The sequence below is a fragment of the Octopus bimaculoides genome, chromosome 4 (genome assembly GCF_046866305.1).
Source record: "Octopus bimaculoides isolate indiv1 chromosome 4, ASM4686630v1, whole genome shotgun sequence".
Taxonomy (NCBI): domain Eukaryota; kingdom Metazoa; phylum Mollusca; class Cephalopoda; order Octopoda; family Octopodidae; genus Octopus; species Octopus bimaculoides.
This window is the reverse complement of record NC_142931.1, coordinates 19999354-20013371: the sequence shown is the minus strand read 5'-3', so window position 1 is coordinate 20013371 and position 14018 is coordinate 19999354. Positions and strand designations below refer to the sequence as shown.

Sequence of the window (14018 nt, the reverse complement as noted above, 5' to 3'; positions counted from 1 at the left end):
TGTTTCAACACACAAGTTCTCATCAAGAATCTTGAAAACCAAATATAAAATCTTGTATATTTACTTAGTGATTCATTCATCACTACTTAGGCAAATACACAGATGTTTTACTTTACTGATGAGATCAGAATAAGATAAAAACATGGCTAGAGTTGTTTCCTACTCTTACTAGAAAAATGAAAATGATATTAGTCATAGATTAACATATTTTTACCTTCACTGTATTATTCTTTAAGTTTTTAGCACTGCCCATATATTAAATATATTAACACTAACTTAGCTATTACTTTCCATATGGATGGTATCTTTGAATTATTAGATCAGCCATTGTTTGTCAGATTTTATTAGAGTCATTTCAATATTGCAATGTACTGACCACTGTTATTATATTGGACCAAACAGCTGGAAACTTGATAATCTCTTGCTCAGTTTTTAAAGGTTGCCAACAATGATATAGTTGGCCACTTCTTAATCTTAGAAATACTGCTTGAATCCGTTCAGTAATAACAACTATTGTCCTTACTTTCTAGTTATTCCAGTACATAATTTTTTTTTTTTAATATCTAAGATAGAAAATTATTGTCCTATTAACTTGACATGTATAGCATGTATGGAAACCATAATTAATGAAATTTTAATAAAATTCCTTTGCGAACATGGATGGAAGATACTTCAGTAGTTTACCTAGAGTTTTGCAAAAGCTTTTAATACAGTATGTCACAACAAATTACGATTTATTGTCATCATCATCATCATCATCATCATCATCATCATAATCATAACCACCACCACCACCACCATCATCGTCATCATCATCGTCTTCATTGTCATTTTAATATCCACTTCTTTTATTGCCTGCAAGAGTCAAGCAGAAATTTGTTGATGGGTCAGAAACAATTCTTCATTCGGAGGCCCTTTCTCTTGCCAACCCTCACCCGTTTCCATGCAAATTCAATATTTCTCCATGACTAGACATGTTTTCATAAAAGATTGGATATAAATGACACTGCTTATATGATGGTGGCTCTCGTTTACAACTATCATGTGATGTCAAAACAAGGAGGCAGAAACACACACACACACACACACACATATATGATGGGCTTCTTTCAGTTTCTGTCTTCCAAATCCACTCGCAAGTCTTTGGTTGATTCAGAGCTTTAGTAGAAAACACTTGCCTGAGGTGTCATGCAGTGGGACTGAACCCAGAACTATGGACATTATGTTTAGTAATAAATTATGTTAGTCCTATGACTGAATTACCCCATCCTTTGTGCATTTGTGTGTGTGTGTGTTTGTTTGTGTGTGTGTGTCTGTGTCCTTCTTTTGATATTGCATAATGGTTGCACATGGGCATCATCTTCATATATGTTACTATCATTCATTTCCAGTCTTCTATGAAAGACCTGTCTGACTTGTTTCGAAATGGGTGAGAGCTAACAATGGTAAGGGCATCTGGCTGTAGAAAATCTGACTCAGCAAATTCCATCTGAGCCATGCAGACATGGAAAAGTGGTCATCAAAACAAGTCATGATGATGATGTTGATGTTTTGTGTAGAAACAAATAATTGGAAACTACACTAGCTTCACAATCTCACATCCAAATATTGCATGTTTAATACCTTTTTTTAATATACAAAAGCTTCTTTTTTTTGTTTTTTTTTGTTACTACCTTTGTATTTAATGCCACTTTCAGGCATCCGCAATGCATCATTTTGTATGATTCTTTTTTGAACTACATTTGTGAATAAAGTGAATTTAGTTGAAACTCACTGATTGAAGCCTAAACATTCTATATGAATAATGAAGTTAGTGTTAACATATTTAATAAACGGAGTTAATTAGAAATAATGATTCAATGAAGCAAATGTAGAATTAATTAATTACTAATATTATATTCATTATTTTGATAAGTACAACAGACAGCTCCAGACATATTTTGGTCTTATTATGTCCTCATTAGTGAAGCATACACTTCATTTTACTTATTGAATTAGTGATGAAGGAATCAATAAGTAAATGTATAAGAATATATATTGGTTGGGATAGAAGAAAATGGAATTGTTTACAGAATGAATAATTCAAAGGTATCATCTGAATTGATGATGGAAATGAACTGGGGGGTTCTTGGACAAATGTTTTCCTGATTGATTGTTTGGTTCTTCTTTTATTGCTACAAATGAAAAAAAAAAAAAGGCTTTTATGTAACATTTTCTTAATTTGCCTTTATTTTGTCTTAGATTTTTATTCAAGAATATGAAAAACATTCTATCATATTTGAGACATTGTGTACTGAGGGTCTACGAGTAACTAACCAACCAGAAGTTATCCAACAAATTGACCAACTTCAGCAACAGCTAAATGAAATACAGAATGCCACTGAGAGACAAACTAGTGAGATAGAAGAAAGACAATTAGCCTTTGTCACATTAGCAAATGGTATAGAAAAGTTCCAGACTATCATCCATAAATATGAATCTAAGCTGTATGTTACACCTGTAATAAACACATTTGATTTACAGATTCTTAACCATGAGTTAGCATTAAGTAAGGTAAGTTGATTGTTGTTTGTGTCATTCTATCATTTATTTCTCATCTTTGAGTTAGAACTGCAAGTCAAGGATGAATTCTTTTATAGAGGATTCATTAAAAACACTCTTGGCTCTAATTTACAATAGAATCGTTTGAATGATCAATGATATATCTAAAAATGTAAATGTGTAAAGGAAAGAAAGAATTTTATTCATAAATAATTCATGATTTGGAAATATACCTGAATAACAAAAGCATCAAAGCAATGAAATGCAAATTGTGGAGAGTGGGATATGATCTGAATAAAGATGTGGTTTGAGGTGATTGATGTATCTTTAAGATATAGATATAGAAATGGGTCAAAGAAAGACCTTGTAAATGGTATAAAAGAATATTGAATTAATCAAATTTGTACCGTAGTATGATTAATTCTGGATATTCTAACAGAAATATGAAGGAATCTCTAATATAAGGGAATCTGACTACATCAAAGTTGATTGTAGCTTAGAATTAGGATTCTTCAGTTGTCAAGTCCACCTTGCTTTCTAAGGATTTCAACCTTAAAATTAATTCATAGCAGTTCTAAATATATACCTTAATATAAAATACATATTGAAAAATTACACAGGAGAAGAAACTATTAGGCTAACAAAGAATAAATGCTACAATTACTGTTGAAATTATTGGCTTTGTTGAAAAATATTCCAAAAATATTGGAAAACTATTGAATTTTTCCTTGCATTAATTTACAAGTTAAACTTTAGATTTTCTCATTTCATTCTTCAGATGGCATTGTATATTGTTTTAGCAACAATGTCACGTCTCACTGGGAGGTAGCTCTTTGGTAGCATTTTTGGGCAGCTGCTGGTCACATGTGTGATGTCTTCCACAGAAATTTGACATGATCAACATTTTTGGTTGCATCTTGGAGCTTCAAGGAGCTTCACTGTCTCTTTTGTTGATTAAGTATTTTGAAGCAACCTCCTGCTCTTGGATTGCAAATGCACAGTCTTCAAGGTGTGACATAATGTAGTGGTTGTGAATCCAAGAAAGGCTGCACTTCATGTCAATATTATAGTCATCAAGTGTTCAGGAAACATACCCATGCATAATCTTTTTATGATATGCTGAGCGTTTCTCATTCAGGTCTTTTTTGAGGTATGTTAGCCCTGCAGTTTTAAAGTTGTATGTAAGTCATCAGGAAGAATATACTTTTTGAAGAGTTTAATGTCAACATATAGTATGTTTTTTCTCTTCACTTTTCAGTACTAAGTTTATATATTTATTTTTGCTGCTGTTGTTTAGCTGGTGCTATCTGAGAGAGACTATATAACATTCGGAAACTGTTTGCACTGATCTCAAGTTTCTTACTCCTTCATTTCTTCATAGATAAAGTCTGTCAATATTACTATTTCTGTGGAAGCTTCCAGTCAATGTCAGGCTCATGTGGGTTTTAATGTCTATGGAGTGAATTTCCTCTAAAGCCCAGTCAAGTGTCTTGAATGTTTGTATCAACACTGATACTGTGAATGCATTATGGCATATTGTCTTATTTTTCTTAGTCTTGTGTAATATTTTTGTAAGACTATATTTATTGGTTTCAAATTTTGGCGCAAGGCCAGCAAGTTCAGGGGAAGGGGTAAGATGATTATATGACCCCAGTATTTAACTGGTACTTAATTTATCGACCCTAAAAGGATGAACGACAAAGTCGACCTCAGTGGAATTTGAGCTTGGAACATAAGAATGGATGACATACCTTTAAGTATTTTGCCCTGCATGCTAATGATTCTGCCAGCTTGACACTATAATTACTCCATATTTATTCAATGCCTAGGTATTTATTTGTAGCGTTCTTTGAGAGGAACAAGAGTGAGAGAAAGATCATTGATGCACATGTTTACTGTATGTATGTATATGTATATAAGTGTATGCATGTATAAAAAAGGTAGCTATTTTCTATTTTTACTTTTTTATTTGTATTTTATCATATTTTTTTATTTATCTTTTGTTTGGAAAAATAAACTTTACTGATCCAAAATCATGGTATTTCTAGACTTTCACACTCTCTTCATTAGGATAATAAGTGCTATTGAGATGTGTAATTAACTCATGTATGGCTGGTAAATATGATTTCTTTATCGACAACAAACTCAAATGAAGAAAATAATATTAAAAAACATAAAACATGTATATTTTTATTCTTTGAAATGATATCTCTCCTTTATAAATGCATATGGAAATTATGGGGAAAATGTTGTCTTAAAGTTCTGACATTTCTTTAAAACTCTTTTAAATATTGTTTCTGTTTTAGGCCTTGAAGGAAGAAATACACAACCAAGATAACAATATGGAACCACTTAAAAGTCAGTTCACCAAAATTAAAGTACATACCATTCCTGCTGGCATTCCACGACTTGAGGAGTGTGAGAAACAGATTTTAGATGCTTGGGATAATATCAAAATACTTTCAGAAGACCGCCAGAAGACAATTACTTTAGCTCTGAAATCATCTGAGGAATTTGATGCAAATTTGTCTCATATGGAACATTGGCTATATCTGTGTGACCAAAACCTTACACGAACTTCAGAAATTTATTCTGATGATATTGCAAATGTTCAGCAAGAGTTTAAGGTAAATAAGAAATTTTCTTCTTGTTCTGATTAGATCATCATCTCATAAGCTTAGAAGGTTGGAAGAGGGGCCCCCAGAGTTCCTTCAACTAGTTTATTTAAAATATCTTTGAAATTAACCTTTCTGTTGATTGTGCAGATAAGAAGTTGATTTTCCAATCATGTGGTCTTGGGTTTGGTCTTATTACATAACACCTTGGGTAAGCGTCTTCTACTATGGCCCTGGGCCAACCAAAGCCCTCTCAATAGATTTGATAGATGAAAACTGAACGAAGCTCATTGTATGTATATATACAGGGTTGACCAAACGTCACCCAACAATAAATCAAAATTTAATAAATACTATCTGTAATTTTGTATTGACTCAAATGGAAAAATGTGTCGCTGAAGAAGGACTTCAGTTTGAACAATTTTCATGATGTTTCATAAAATTTCTTTGATTAAAACCCTTTCTAACATGGAAGTATCCAAAGAGCATTTGAGGTACATAATGCTTTATGAGTACAAAAGGAAACTCTGCAGTTGAATCAAATGATCATTTCTCTTATAAGCATGAGGGTAATGCTTCCAACAAACAAAAACCTTGACAGTTATGTGTTGTTTTCAATATTTCTTACTGCTTCCTTTTTTTAATATCATTCTTATTTATGATTTTATTTTATTTATTTTTAGACAATGCTGTCAGAATGGCACGAGAATGGTCCCAATTACAAGAAACTTTCTTCAGATTTCCAATATTACATAAATAATTGCTCAGAAGATGAAGCAGCAGTTCTTAAAGAACGATATGATCGACTCTCTGATATTTACCAAAGAGTAAATGAACTCTCTACAAACCGTGAGAAAGCATGTGAAAACTGGCTGATGTATGCTGAAACTAGTAAACAGTATCAGATCAAACTGAAACAACTTCAACAACAATTGTCTTCATCTAATATCAAAGAACCTGAAATCGTTGGAATAATGGAATCAATCCAATCTATTGCTGATGAACTGAAAGATTGGAATAATTCCATAAAGGATTTAGATTCTTTGATGAAAATATCATACCTCACCATAAAAGACAGAGCAACACAAAGATCACTTCATTTTCCTTCAGAATTACAGAACATCCAGACACTTTGTAAAGACATACATATGACCGTCAGCAAGAAAGAGGAAAAACTTGGAGAAATGAACAAACAGTGGCAAGATTTTAATAATAAGAGGAACAATCTAATTGAAAACCTGGAGTCATTTGAGACAGAAGTGAATTCCTTTTCTGTGGAAAATTCCTCATTAAGTGGAGTTACTGATATGATCAACAATATCGAGGTAAACTTGTAAATTGCTATTTCTACCCATGTATAAGTTGTACCCTAGTTTTTTCATTTGAAATATCAAGTATAAAATAATACACCTTATACAAGTAAATATGATATATATATATTATTTGCAAATGATTTAGAGATACAGGTGCTGCCAGTTGAAAGCTCTGCATGCCAGGCACTAGCAGGCTTCTGGGGCCATCATGTATATGTCACACCCCTGATTTAGAGTTAAGTCTTGGTACAAAATTTTTACCTTCATAGTTTTAGCTTTGCTTCATGTATAAATAAGTTGCACCCCAATTTTTTTTTCAATTGAAATCAAGTATAAAATGGTAGAACTTATGCAGAAATACAGCAATTTTCTTTTGCTACCTTTGTTTAATCACCATCATTATCATCATCACTGCTGTCACCACCACCTAATGTAGCTCCATGTTGTGTGCTCTGACTACATGTGTTAACAATATAAATGATTGCGAATAGATAATTATTTCTACTATAGGCACAAGGCTATTCAAGAGATTAAAGTTGACTCTTCTTTGACCACTTTCTAAATTTATTTACAGGAAACCAACAATGCCGTCTACAAATTCAACCCAAAGTATGAAGAAATCCGAGAACTTGGTCGACTCATTGTGCAAAACGACAACAACAAATCTGCCGAAGTACATGGTTTGTTGGAACAACTTCATGAATTCTGGGAAACCCTGCAGGCCCTGTTGCACGAAAAGCACAATTACTATAACAGCCTTTCTGTTTTGTGGAAACAATATTTAGATGCATTGAGTGTTGTGCAGAATATTCTGGAAACTGAGGAACATTTAGTTGCAGAAAAGGTTTCTTTCACAAACTCTGATGATGTGAAAAATGCTCTTGAACTACGCAAGGTAAGTATTTGTGGACAAAGAAATTTGTTTAAGTCATTATTGATCAACCAAAAGTTTTATTTGGACTATTGAGGGAGTCTATATCAAGGAATTAGGACCTAGAATATCAGAGGCCACATGCAGACTCTGAGTCCTTAACTGTGCCTTCTAGACATAGGCGAGGTTTTATATTAAAAATATTACATAATATTACATTTAGTGTGAATATGTGTGTCCAAAGGTGGTGAGCAGGCAGAAACGTTAGCACGATTAGCAAAATGCCTAGCAGTGTTTTGTCTGTCTTTACGTTCTGTGTTCAAATTCCACCAAGGTCAACTTTGCCTTTCATCCTTTTGGGGTTGATAAATTAAGTACCAGTTGCGAACTGGGGTCAATCTAATCGACTAGTGTCCTCCCCCAAAATTTCACGCCTTGTGCCTAGAGTAGAAAAGAATATGTGTTCCATGTGGTTACTATGCTGGGCTCATTACCATTAGGTCATGAGTTCAATTCCTGAACTGGGCAGTGTGTATCTTTGAGTAAAGTACTTTCTTTCACTTTTTTCTAATCTACTGAAGACATTTAGGCTGGTGGTTAGGGTGTTGCACTCATGATCACAAGACCATGATTTTGGTTTCTGGACAAGACAGTGTGTTGTGTTCTTGAGCAAAACACTTCATTTCCCTTTACTCTCATCCACTCAGCTGTAAGTGAGCAACCCTTCGAAGAGACTAGCATCCCATCCAGAGGGAATATTGTGTTCTTGGTCACTTACATGCAATGGAAAAATGATCCTATGAGCCCTAAGACTTGTGATGATAATAATATCTAGGGGGTCTTACTATTACTACTACTACTTCTCTACACATCTGTAAATGAGTATCAGCTATGTGCTAGTGCAGACCTCTCTCTACTGCTCTTAACATCCTGGATATCCTGCTAGGTCAAGGATTAATCCTTTCGATACCAACATGGCTGAAACTGCCTCTGGCTCTGTAGTACAAATGTCTTGTTTTCATAAGTTTTGAATTAAAATCTTCCACCAAACTTTAGTCACAATTTATGTTCCTAACACTACCTTAATAATTCAGTTATTTTACTAAATTCTTTGTTATATTTAGAATTAATTGAAAGAAACACAGAGCATCTCAAAGTAAATATGGTAATGAAAGGGTTAAAAGGCTGAGAGGGGATCTGTGCCTGCTTTTGATTGCATGATCACCTAAAGCAGATAATGACAGCATGATCATTAGTGTTCCTTTCATTAACATATTTCTCTTGAAATACACTGGCTTTGTTTTAGTTAATTTTGATAATAACGAAGAATTTAGTAAAATAATTTTGTCATTAGGCACAGGAGTGGCTGTGTGGTAAGTAGCTTGCTTTCCAACCACATGGTTCCAGGTTCATTCCCACTGCATGGCACCTCGGGCAAGTGTCTTCTTCTATAGCCTCGGGCCGACCAAAGCCTTGTGAGTGGATTTGGTAGACGGAAACTGAAAGAAGCCCATCTTATATATGTATATATATATATATATATATATATATATATATATATATATATATATATATATGTATGTGTGTGTGTGTGTGTGTGTGTGTGTGTGTGTGTGTGTGTGTGTGTGTACATTTGTGTGTCTGTGTTTGTTCCTCCAGTATCGCTTGACAACCGGTGCTGGTGTATTTATGTTCCCGTAACTTAGCGGTTTGGCAAAAGAGACCGATAGAATAAGTGCTGGGCATCCAAAGAATAAGTCCTGGGGTCAATTTGCTCAGCTAAAGGCGGTGCTCCAGAATGGCCACAGTCAAATGACTGAAACAAGTAAAAGAGTTCTCAAGCTGGTGTTTGGAACATAAATTAACATGGAATTTTGATGGATGGTTTTAACCGAGATCTGTTTTATATTATGAAACCAAGGGCAATCTCAGATGGGTTGGTATCAAAAAGGTAAAATTTTTATATTTGCAATGTTTCAAGTAGTTGATATTCAGTCTTATTTAGACAGATACTGATTTAGTCATCAAACCATCGGCTAAAACTGAAAACCTTATCTTGAATATGTGTAATGATCTATTTGACCTGTTGTAAATTTTATACTAATTGCCTTTATGTGAAAGTAAATGAGAAAAACTTATATTTGATCTATTGAGCAACAAACTTTTGCTTTCTTCTCCAGAGTGCAGAATTTGAGTTACATGCTACCCAGACACAGCTGGATTATTACAACAGCAAAGGTACCCAGTTACTGGAAGAGTTACAGAAAGTTCCTAAATTGGATTTGTCTCAGATTGAAAAAGAAATTAAAATGATTAACCACTCATGGGAAACAACTAATGATGTAAGCTAATTGTTACATTTACTTTCCTTCTTCCGCCCAGCTAATATTGATTTCTAACATAATGATTGGAGAATATGATTGCAATAGTGGTTATTTCATCATCCTCATCCTTTTTTGTCTACTTTCCATGTTGGCATGGTTTGGACAATTTGTTACAATCCAAGTCAGTTCTTATTTAGAGTTGCTGTCCTTTTAGATGCATCAGAAGACCACACCTCACTTACACATTCCATTTTTGAAATGATTTCTACAGCTGGATACTCTTCCTACCACCTATCACTCTAATGCTTTTGGGAAAAGCATGAATGCCACGACTACTATTATGTGGCCTTATGCTTTCTTGAAGAATCTAATGGCAAATCTGTTCAATATTTTCTCCTTGAGACATTATTACAGAAATGGTTATCATCTTTTCTACTCTAGGCACAAAACCCGAAATTTTTGTTGAGGCGGGGGGGAGGGGGCAGTCAGTTAGATCAATCCCAGTACGCAACTGATACTTAATCTATTGACCTTGAAAGGATGAAAGGCAAAGTCGACCTCAACAGAATTTGAACTCAGAACGTAAAGACAGATGAAATACCACTAAGCATTTCGCCCGGCATGCTAACGTTTCTTATTTCTTTATTACCCACAAGGGGCTAAACATAGAGGGAACAAACAAGGGCAGACAAAGGGATTAAGTCAATTACATCGATCCCAGTGCATAACTGGTACTTCATTTATCGACCCCGAAAGGATGAAAGGCAAAGTCGACCTCGGCGGGATTTGAACTCAGAACGTAACAGCAGGCGAAATACCACTAAGCATTTTGCCCTGCATGCTAACGTTTCTGCCAGCTTGCCTCCTTAGAAATGGCTATCATCATCATCATCATCATCATCATCATCATCATCATTTAATGTCTCATTTGGGTTGGATGGTTTCACTAGAGTTGGTGAATCAGAGGACTACATTGTGCTCTAATGTCTGCTTTGGCATGGTTTCTCAGCTGGATGCCCTTCTAATGCCAACCACTTCACAAATTGTATGGGGTGCTTTTTACATGGCATCACACCAGTGAGGTCATTGAGTAACTTGCAAGACAAAGCCCCTCAAGTGAAGGGCATGTAGTATTTGAGGAAAGTGGCTTTGTACCAAGTGTTGGGACATTAAAATATGATTGAGGGACAGAAACAAGTGCCTTGCTTTTGAGGAAATACATAGTCACTCCAGTTGGAAAAGATGGTCGTGAAATTGTGTGAGGATGCACACTCAAGGAAGGGGAATATAGGAGAAGTGGTACAGAAGATTGGATTAAAAACAAAGAGAACCAAGTAAAATATTAAATGCAATATTTCTGTATTTATTGGAAAGCATACCATTGCATGAATATCCACACATCTCTTTCATTAATTTCATTTTTTTGTTGTTGTTTTAAAACAGACCATCATACTTCAGAAGGAAAACTGTGAAGCTCAGCTCGTCTGCTGGGAGCAATTACACTCAGGAATAGAAGAAATCAAAAATTGGATTGTGCCTCTTATTAAAAGATTTGAAGATAACTTGAATAATTTTGAAGACACTGTTACTGTGGAAACAAGACTTCTTTCGTATAAGGTCTGTATTCGTGGGCCTTTTTTGTTTTTGCTTTTCTTGAACAATTTTCTCAGATTTTTCACTTTGTCCATATGTTACTATATATACATGGCACAACCCTTCTGTTACCATATAATCCTCTTCTTATAGAAATCTTTGAAAAACGTCTGTTCTTCATCGCATATGTTTTTCATGTCTTAATTTTTAAAATTATTTCTCCTATTAATTGTTACTTTTTTCTTTTCTCCCTTCACTTACCATTCACTCTTATCATTGTTTTCATTTCTTTGACTCCTCTAGGAAGAAGTTCCTTATTTTACCAAAATATTTGTTGAAGTACAGCAAAAAATCAAAGACTTGCAAGAACTAAATGGCAATATTGTGATATCAAGTTTGAATCATTCTCAGAGTGAGATCAAACAACATTTTGAACATGCTGAAAGTCTTGCACGGCAGCTGGAAATGATCATAGGAGATTTCTCAGCACAACACCAGAACTTGTCGGCCAATCTTGAAGATGAAACAAGATGGTTAAATTCAACTAAGAATTCACTTTTGAAATTCAACGATGTTTCTAAAATTGAAAAAGATGTTGCTGACCAAATAACCAAACTAAAGGTCAGCCTTCCAAATATTTTGTTTTTATTTTAAGAAAATTCAAAAAATTTGGTTTGATAAGTAATTTTATTGTGAACGTTATTTTGTATAAGATCTTTGATGACTGCATGATTGGTAAAACTTCTTAATTTGTCTTCACAATGTTTCTTTGTATTTTTCCCAACTGAAATGCTATATATTTCCATTGATAATGCATATTTAAATGGCTATATTTTTAATCAAAGACATTGTTTCATGATAATTTTGTAGCTACCGTTTGTAGGCAAACCTTTTTAGAAAATTGCCACAGAATTGTTCACTTATTAATTTTAAATTAGATTTTTTCAAAGATGAATATTTCCAAGATGCAACTTTGAATAATCAATTCATCTTTTCTTTCCAAAATATTTTCTTCTTTTCTCATAAATGGAAAATCTTTATCAAAAGAAGCAAAATATAAAGATAAAGAGCAAAAAAAATTATCATAATTTTATCACAGTATGTTTAGGAAAATGAATAAAGAACAATAATGATTAGAAGTTATCAGAACATAGCTGCAGGATATATATTCACAGGAAACATTAAGACAAATAAAACTTTCATAAGAAATTTTAAAGTAAGATGAATGATCTAATTACTGTTTTGGATATTAGACAAAAATTTTAATTTAAGGAATCTTTTTATAATTTAGTAGGAAGGGCAGAAATCATGACCATTTTTAGTGCTTCTGTGAGTGGTAGGATGAAGGGAGGTGGTTGCCTTTGGACTGGAATGTTAGCCCAAATTCTTGCAGCAGACTGTACTCTGCTAAAGACATCTAAGCACCAGGTGATGGTGTTTATTTAGCTAGGCTAGGAATTAAGTCTACAACCCTCCAAGGGCAGGAATGGTGCCTCTGATGGACATCCACACAGTTTCTGTCAACCATAGTTTCACTTACAAGGCCATAGTGTTCTTTACCAATATGCATCAATGAAAGACATTTATAAAAAAATAACACATCTTTGGTAGATGGAAACTGTGTGGAATTCTGTCATGTGTGTATGTGCATGTGATCATCAGTACCATAATCAGTAGCAGCATTTAATGTCCACTTTTCCATACTTGTAAGGGTCAGATGGAATTTTTCATGGAAAATTTTCTACAGCTGGCTGCTCTTCCTATCGCCAACCTTCACCTGTTTCCAGTCAAGGCAATATTTCCTCATGGCTAGACATATTTTTTATGAAAGACTGGAAATGAACAACATTATTTATATGAAGGTGATGCTCATGTACAACTACTATATAATACATATACACACACAGACACTTACATATATAGATATACTATGGGCTTCTTTCAGTTTCCGTCTACCAAATCCACTTAGTGAGCCTGGGACTATAGGAAAAGACACTTGCTCAAGGTGCTGTGAGGTGGGAGGGAACCCAAGGCCACATATTTGGGAAGCAGCCTTCCTAACCACAAAGCCATACAAGCACCTATTAGCACATGTGTGTGTATATATGCATATATGTATATAATCTATCTATCTATCTATCTATCTATCTATCTATCTATCTATCTATCTATCTATCTATCTATCTATCTATCTATCTATCTATCTATCTATCTATCTGTCTATCTATCTATATATATATATGTATATATATATATATATATATATATATATATATATATATATATGTGTGTGTGTGTGTGTGTGTGTGTGTGTGTGTGTGTGTGTGTGTGTGTGTGTGTGCAAATCTTCACGTGCCCACACTGCTTGATGACTAGTGTTTGGCAAAAAGAGAATGATAAAATAAGTACCAAACTTTAAAAATACAAGTACCAGGTTTGATTTGTGTGACCAAATTGTGCAAAGATGTTCCCCAGCATGGCTGCAGACCAATAACTGATACAAGCAAAATAAATAAATAAATAAAATAAAAGAATATGTGCTGGTCATATGTGCCTGTTAAACATGAAAGCCACAAAATAATGGGAAAGATAATAGTTGATATACAGAAAGAAAGGTAGATAGATAGAAAAATAGGTAGATAGACAGACAGAGAGATGGATAGATGATAGATAGATATATAAAATGGATAAACAAATAGATAGATAGATAGATTGATAGAGACAGACAGAAACAGATAGATTGATAGGTAGATGGATAAAG

The 14018-nt window shown here is 34.0% G+C and overlaps 1 protein-coding gene across 9 annotated transcripts in view; it reads left to right on the top strand.

Annotated features, from left to right (window-relative positions):
• The window catches only part of LOC106881484 (muscle-specific protein 300 kDa), an 815448-nt gene that overhangs the window by 291429 nt on the left and 510001 nt on the right, over window positions 1-14018 (top strand). For all 9 annotated transcript variants that reach the window (XM_089350452.1, XM_014931925.3, XM_089350453.1 and 6 more), the window contains 7 exons: window positions 2242-2553; window positions 4848-5168; window positions 5840-6481; window positions 7044-7364; window positions 9521-9682; window positions 11108-11281; window positions 11561-11878. In XM_089350452.1, the coding sequence (XP_089206578.1) occupies window positions 2242-2553; window positions 4848-5168; window positions 5840-6481; window positions 7044-7364; window positions 9521-9682; window positions 11108-11281; window positions 11561-11878 (2250 nt within the window). The remainder of the gene's footprint in view (window positions 1-2241; window positions 2554-4847; window positions 5169-5839; window positions 6482-7043; window positions 7365-9520; window positions 9683-11107; window positions 11282-11560; window positions 11879-14018) is intronic.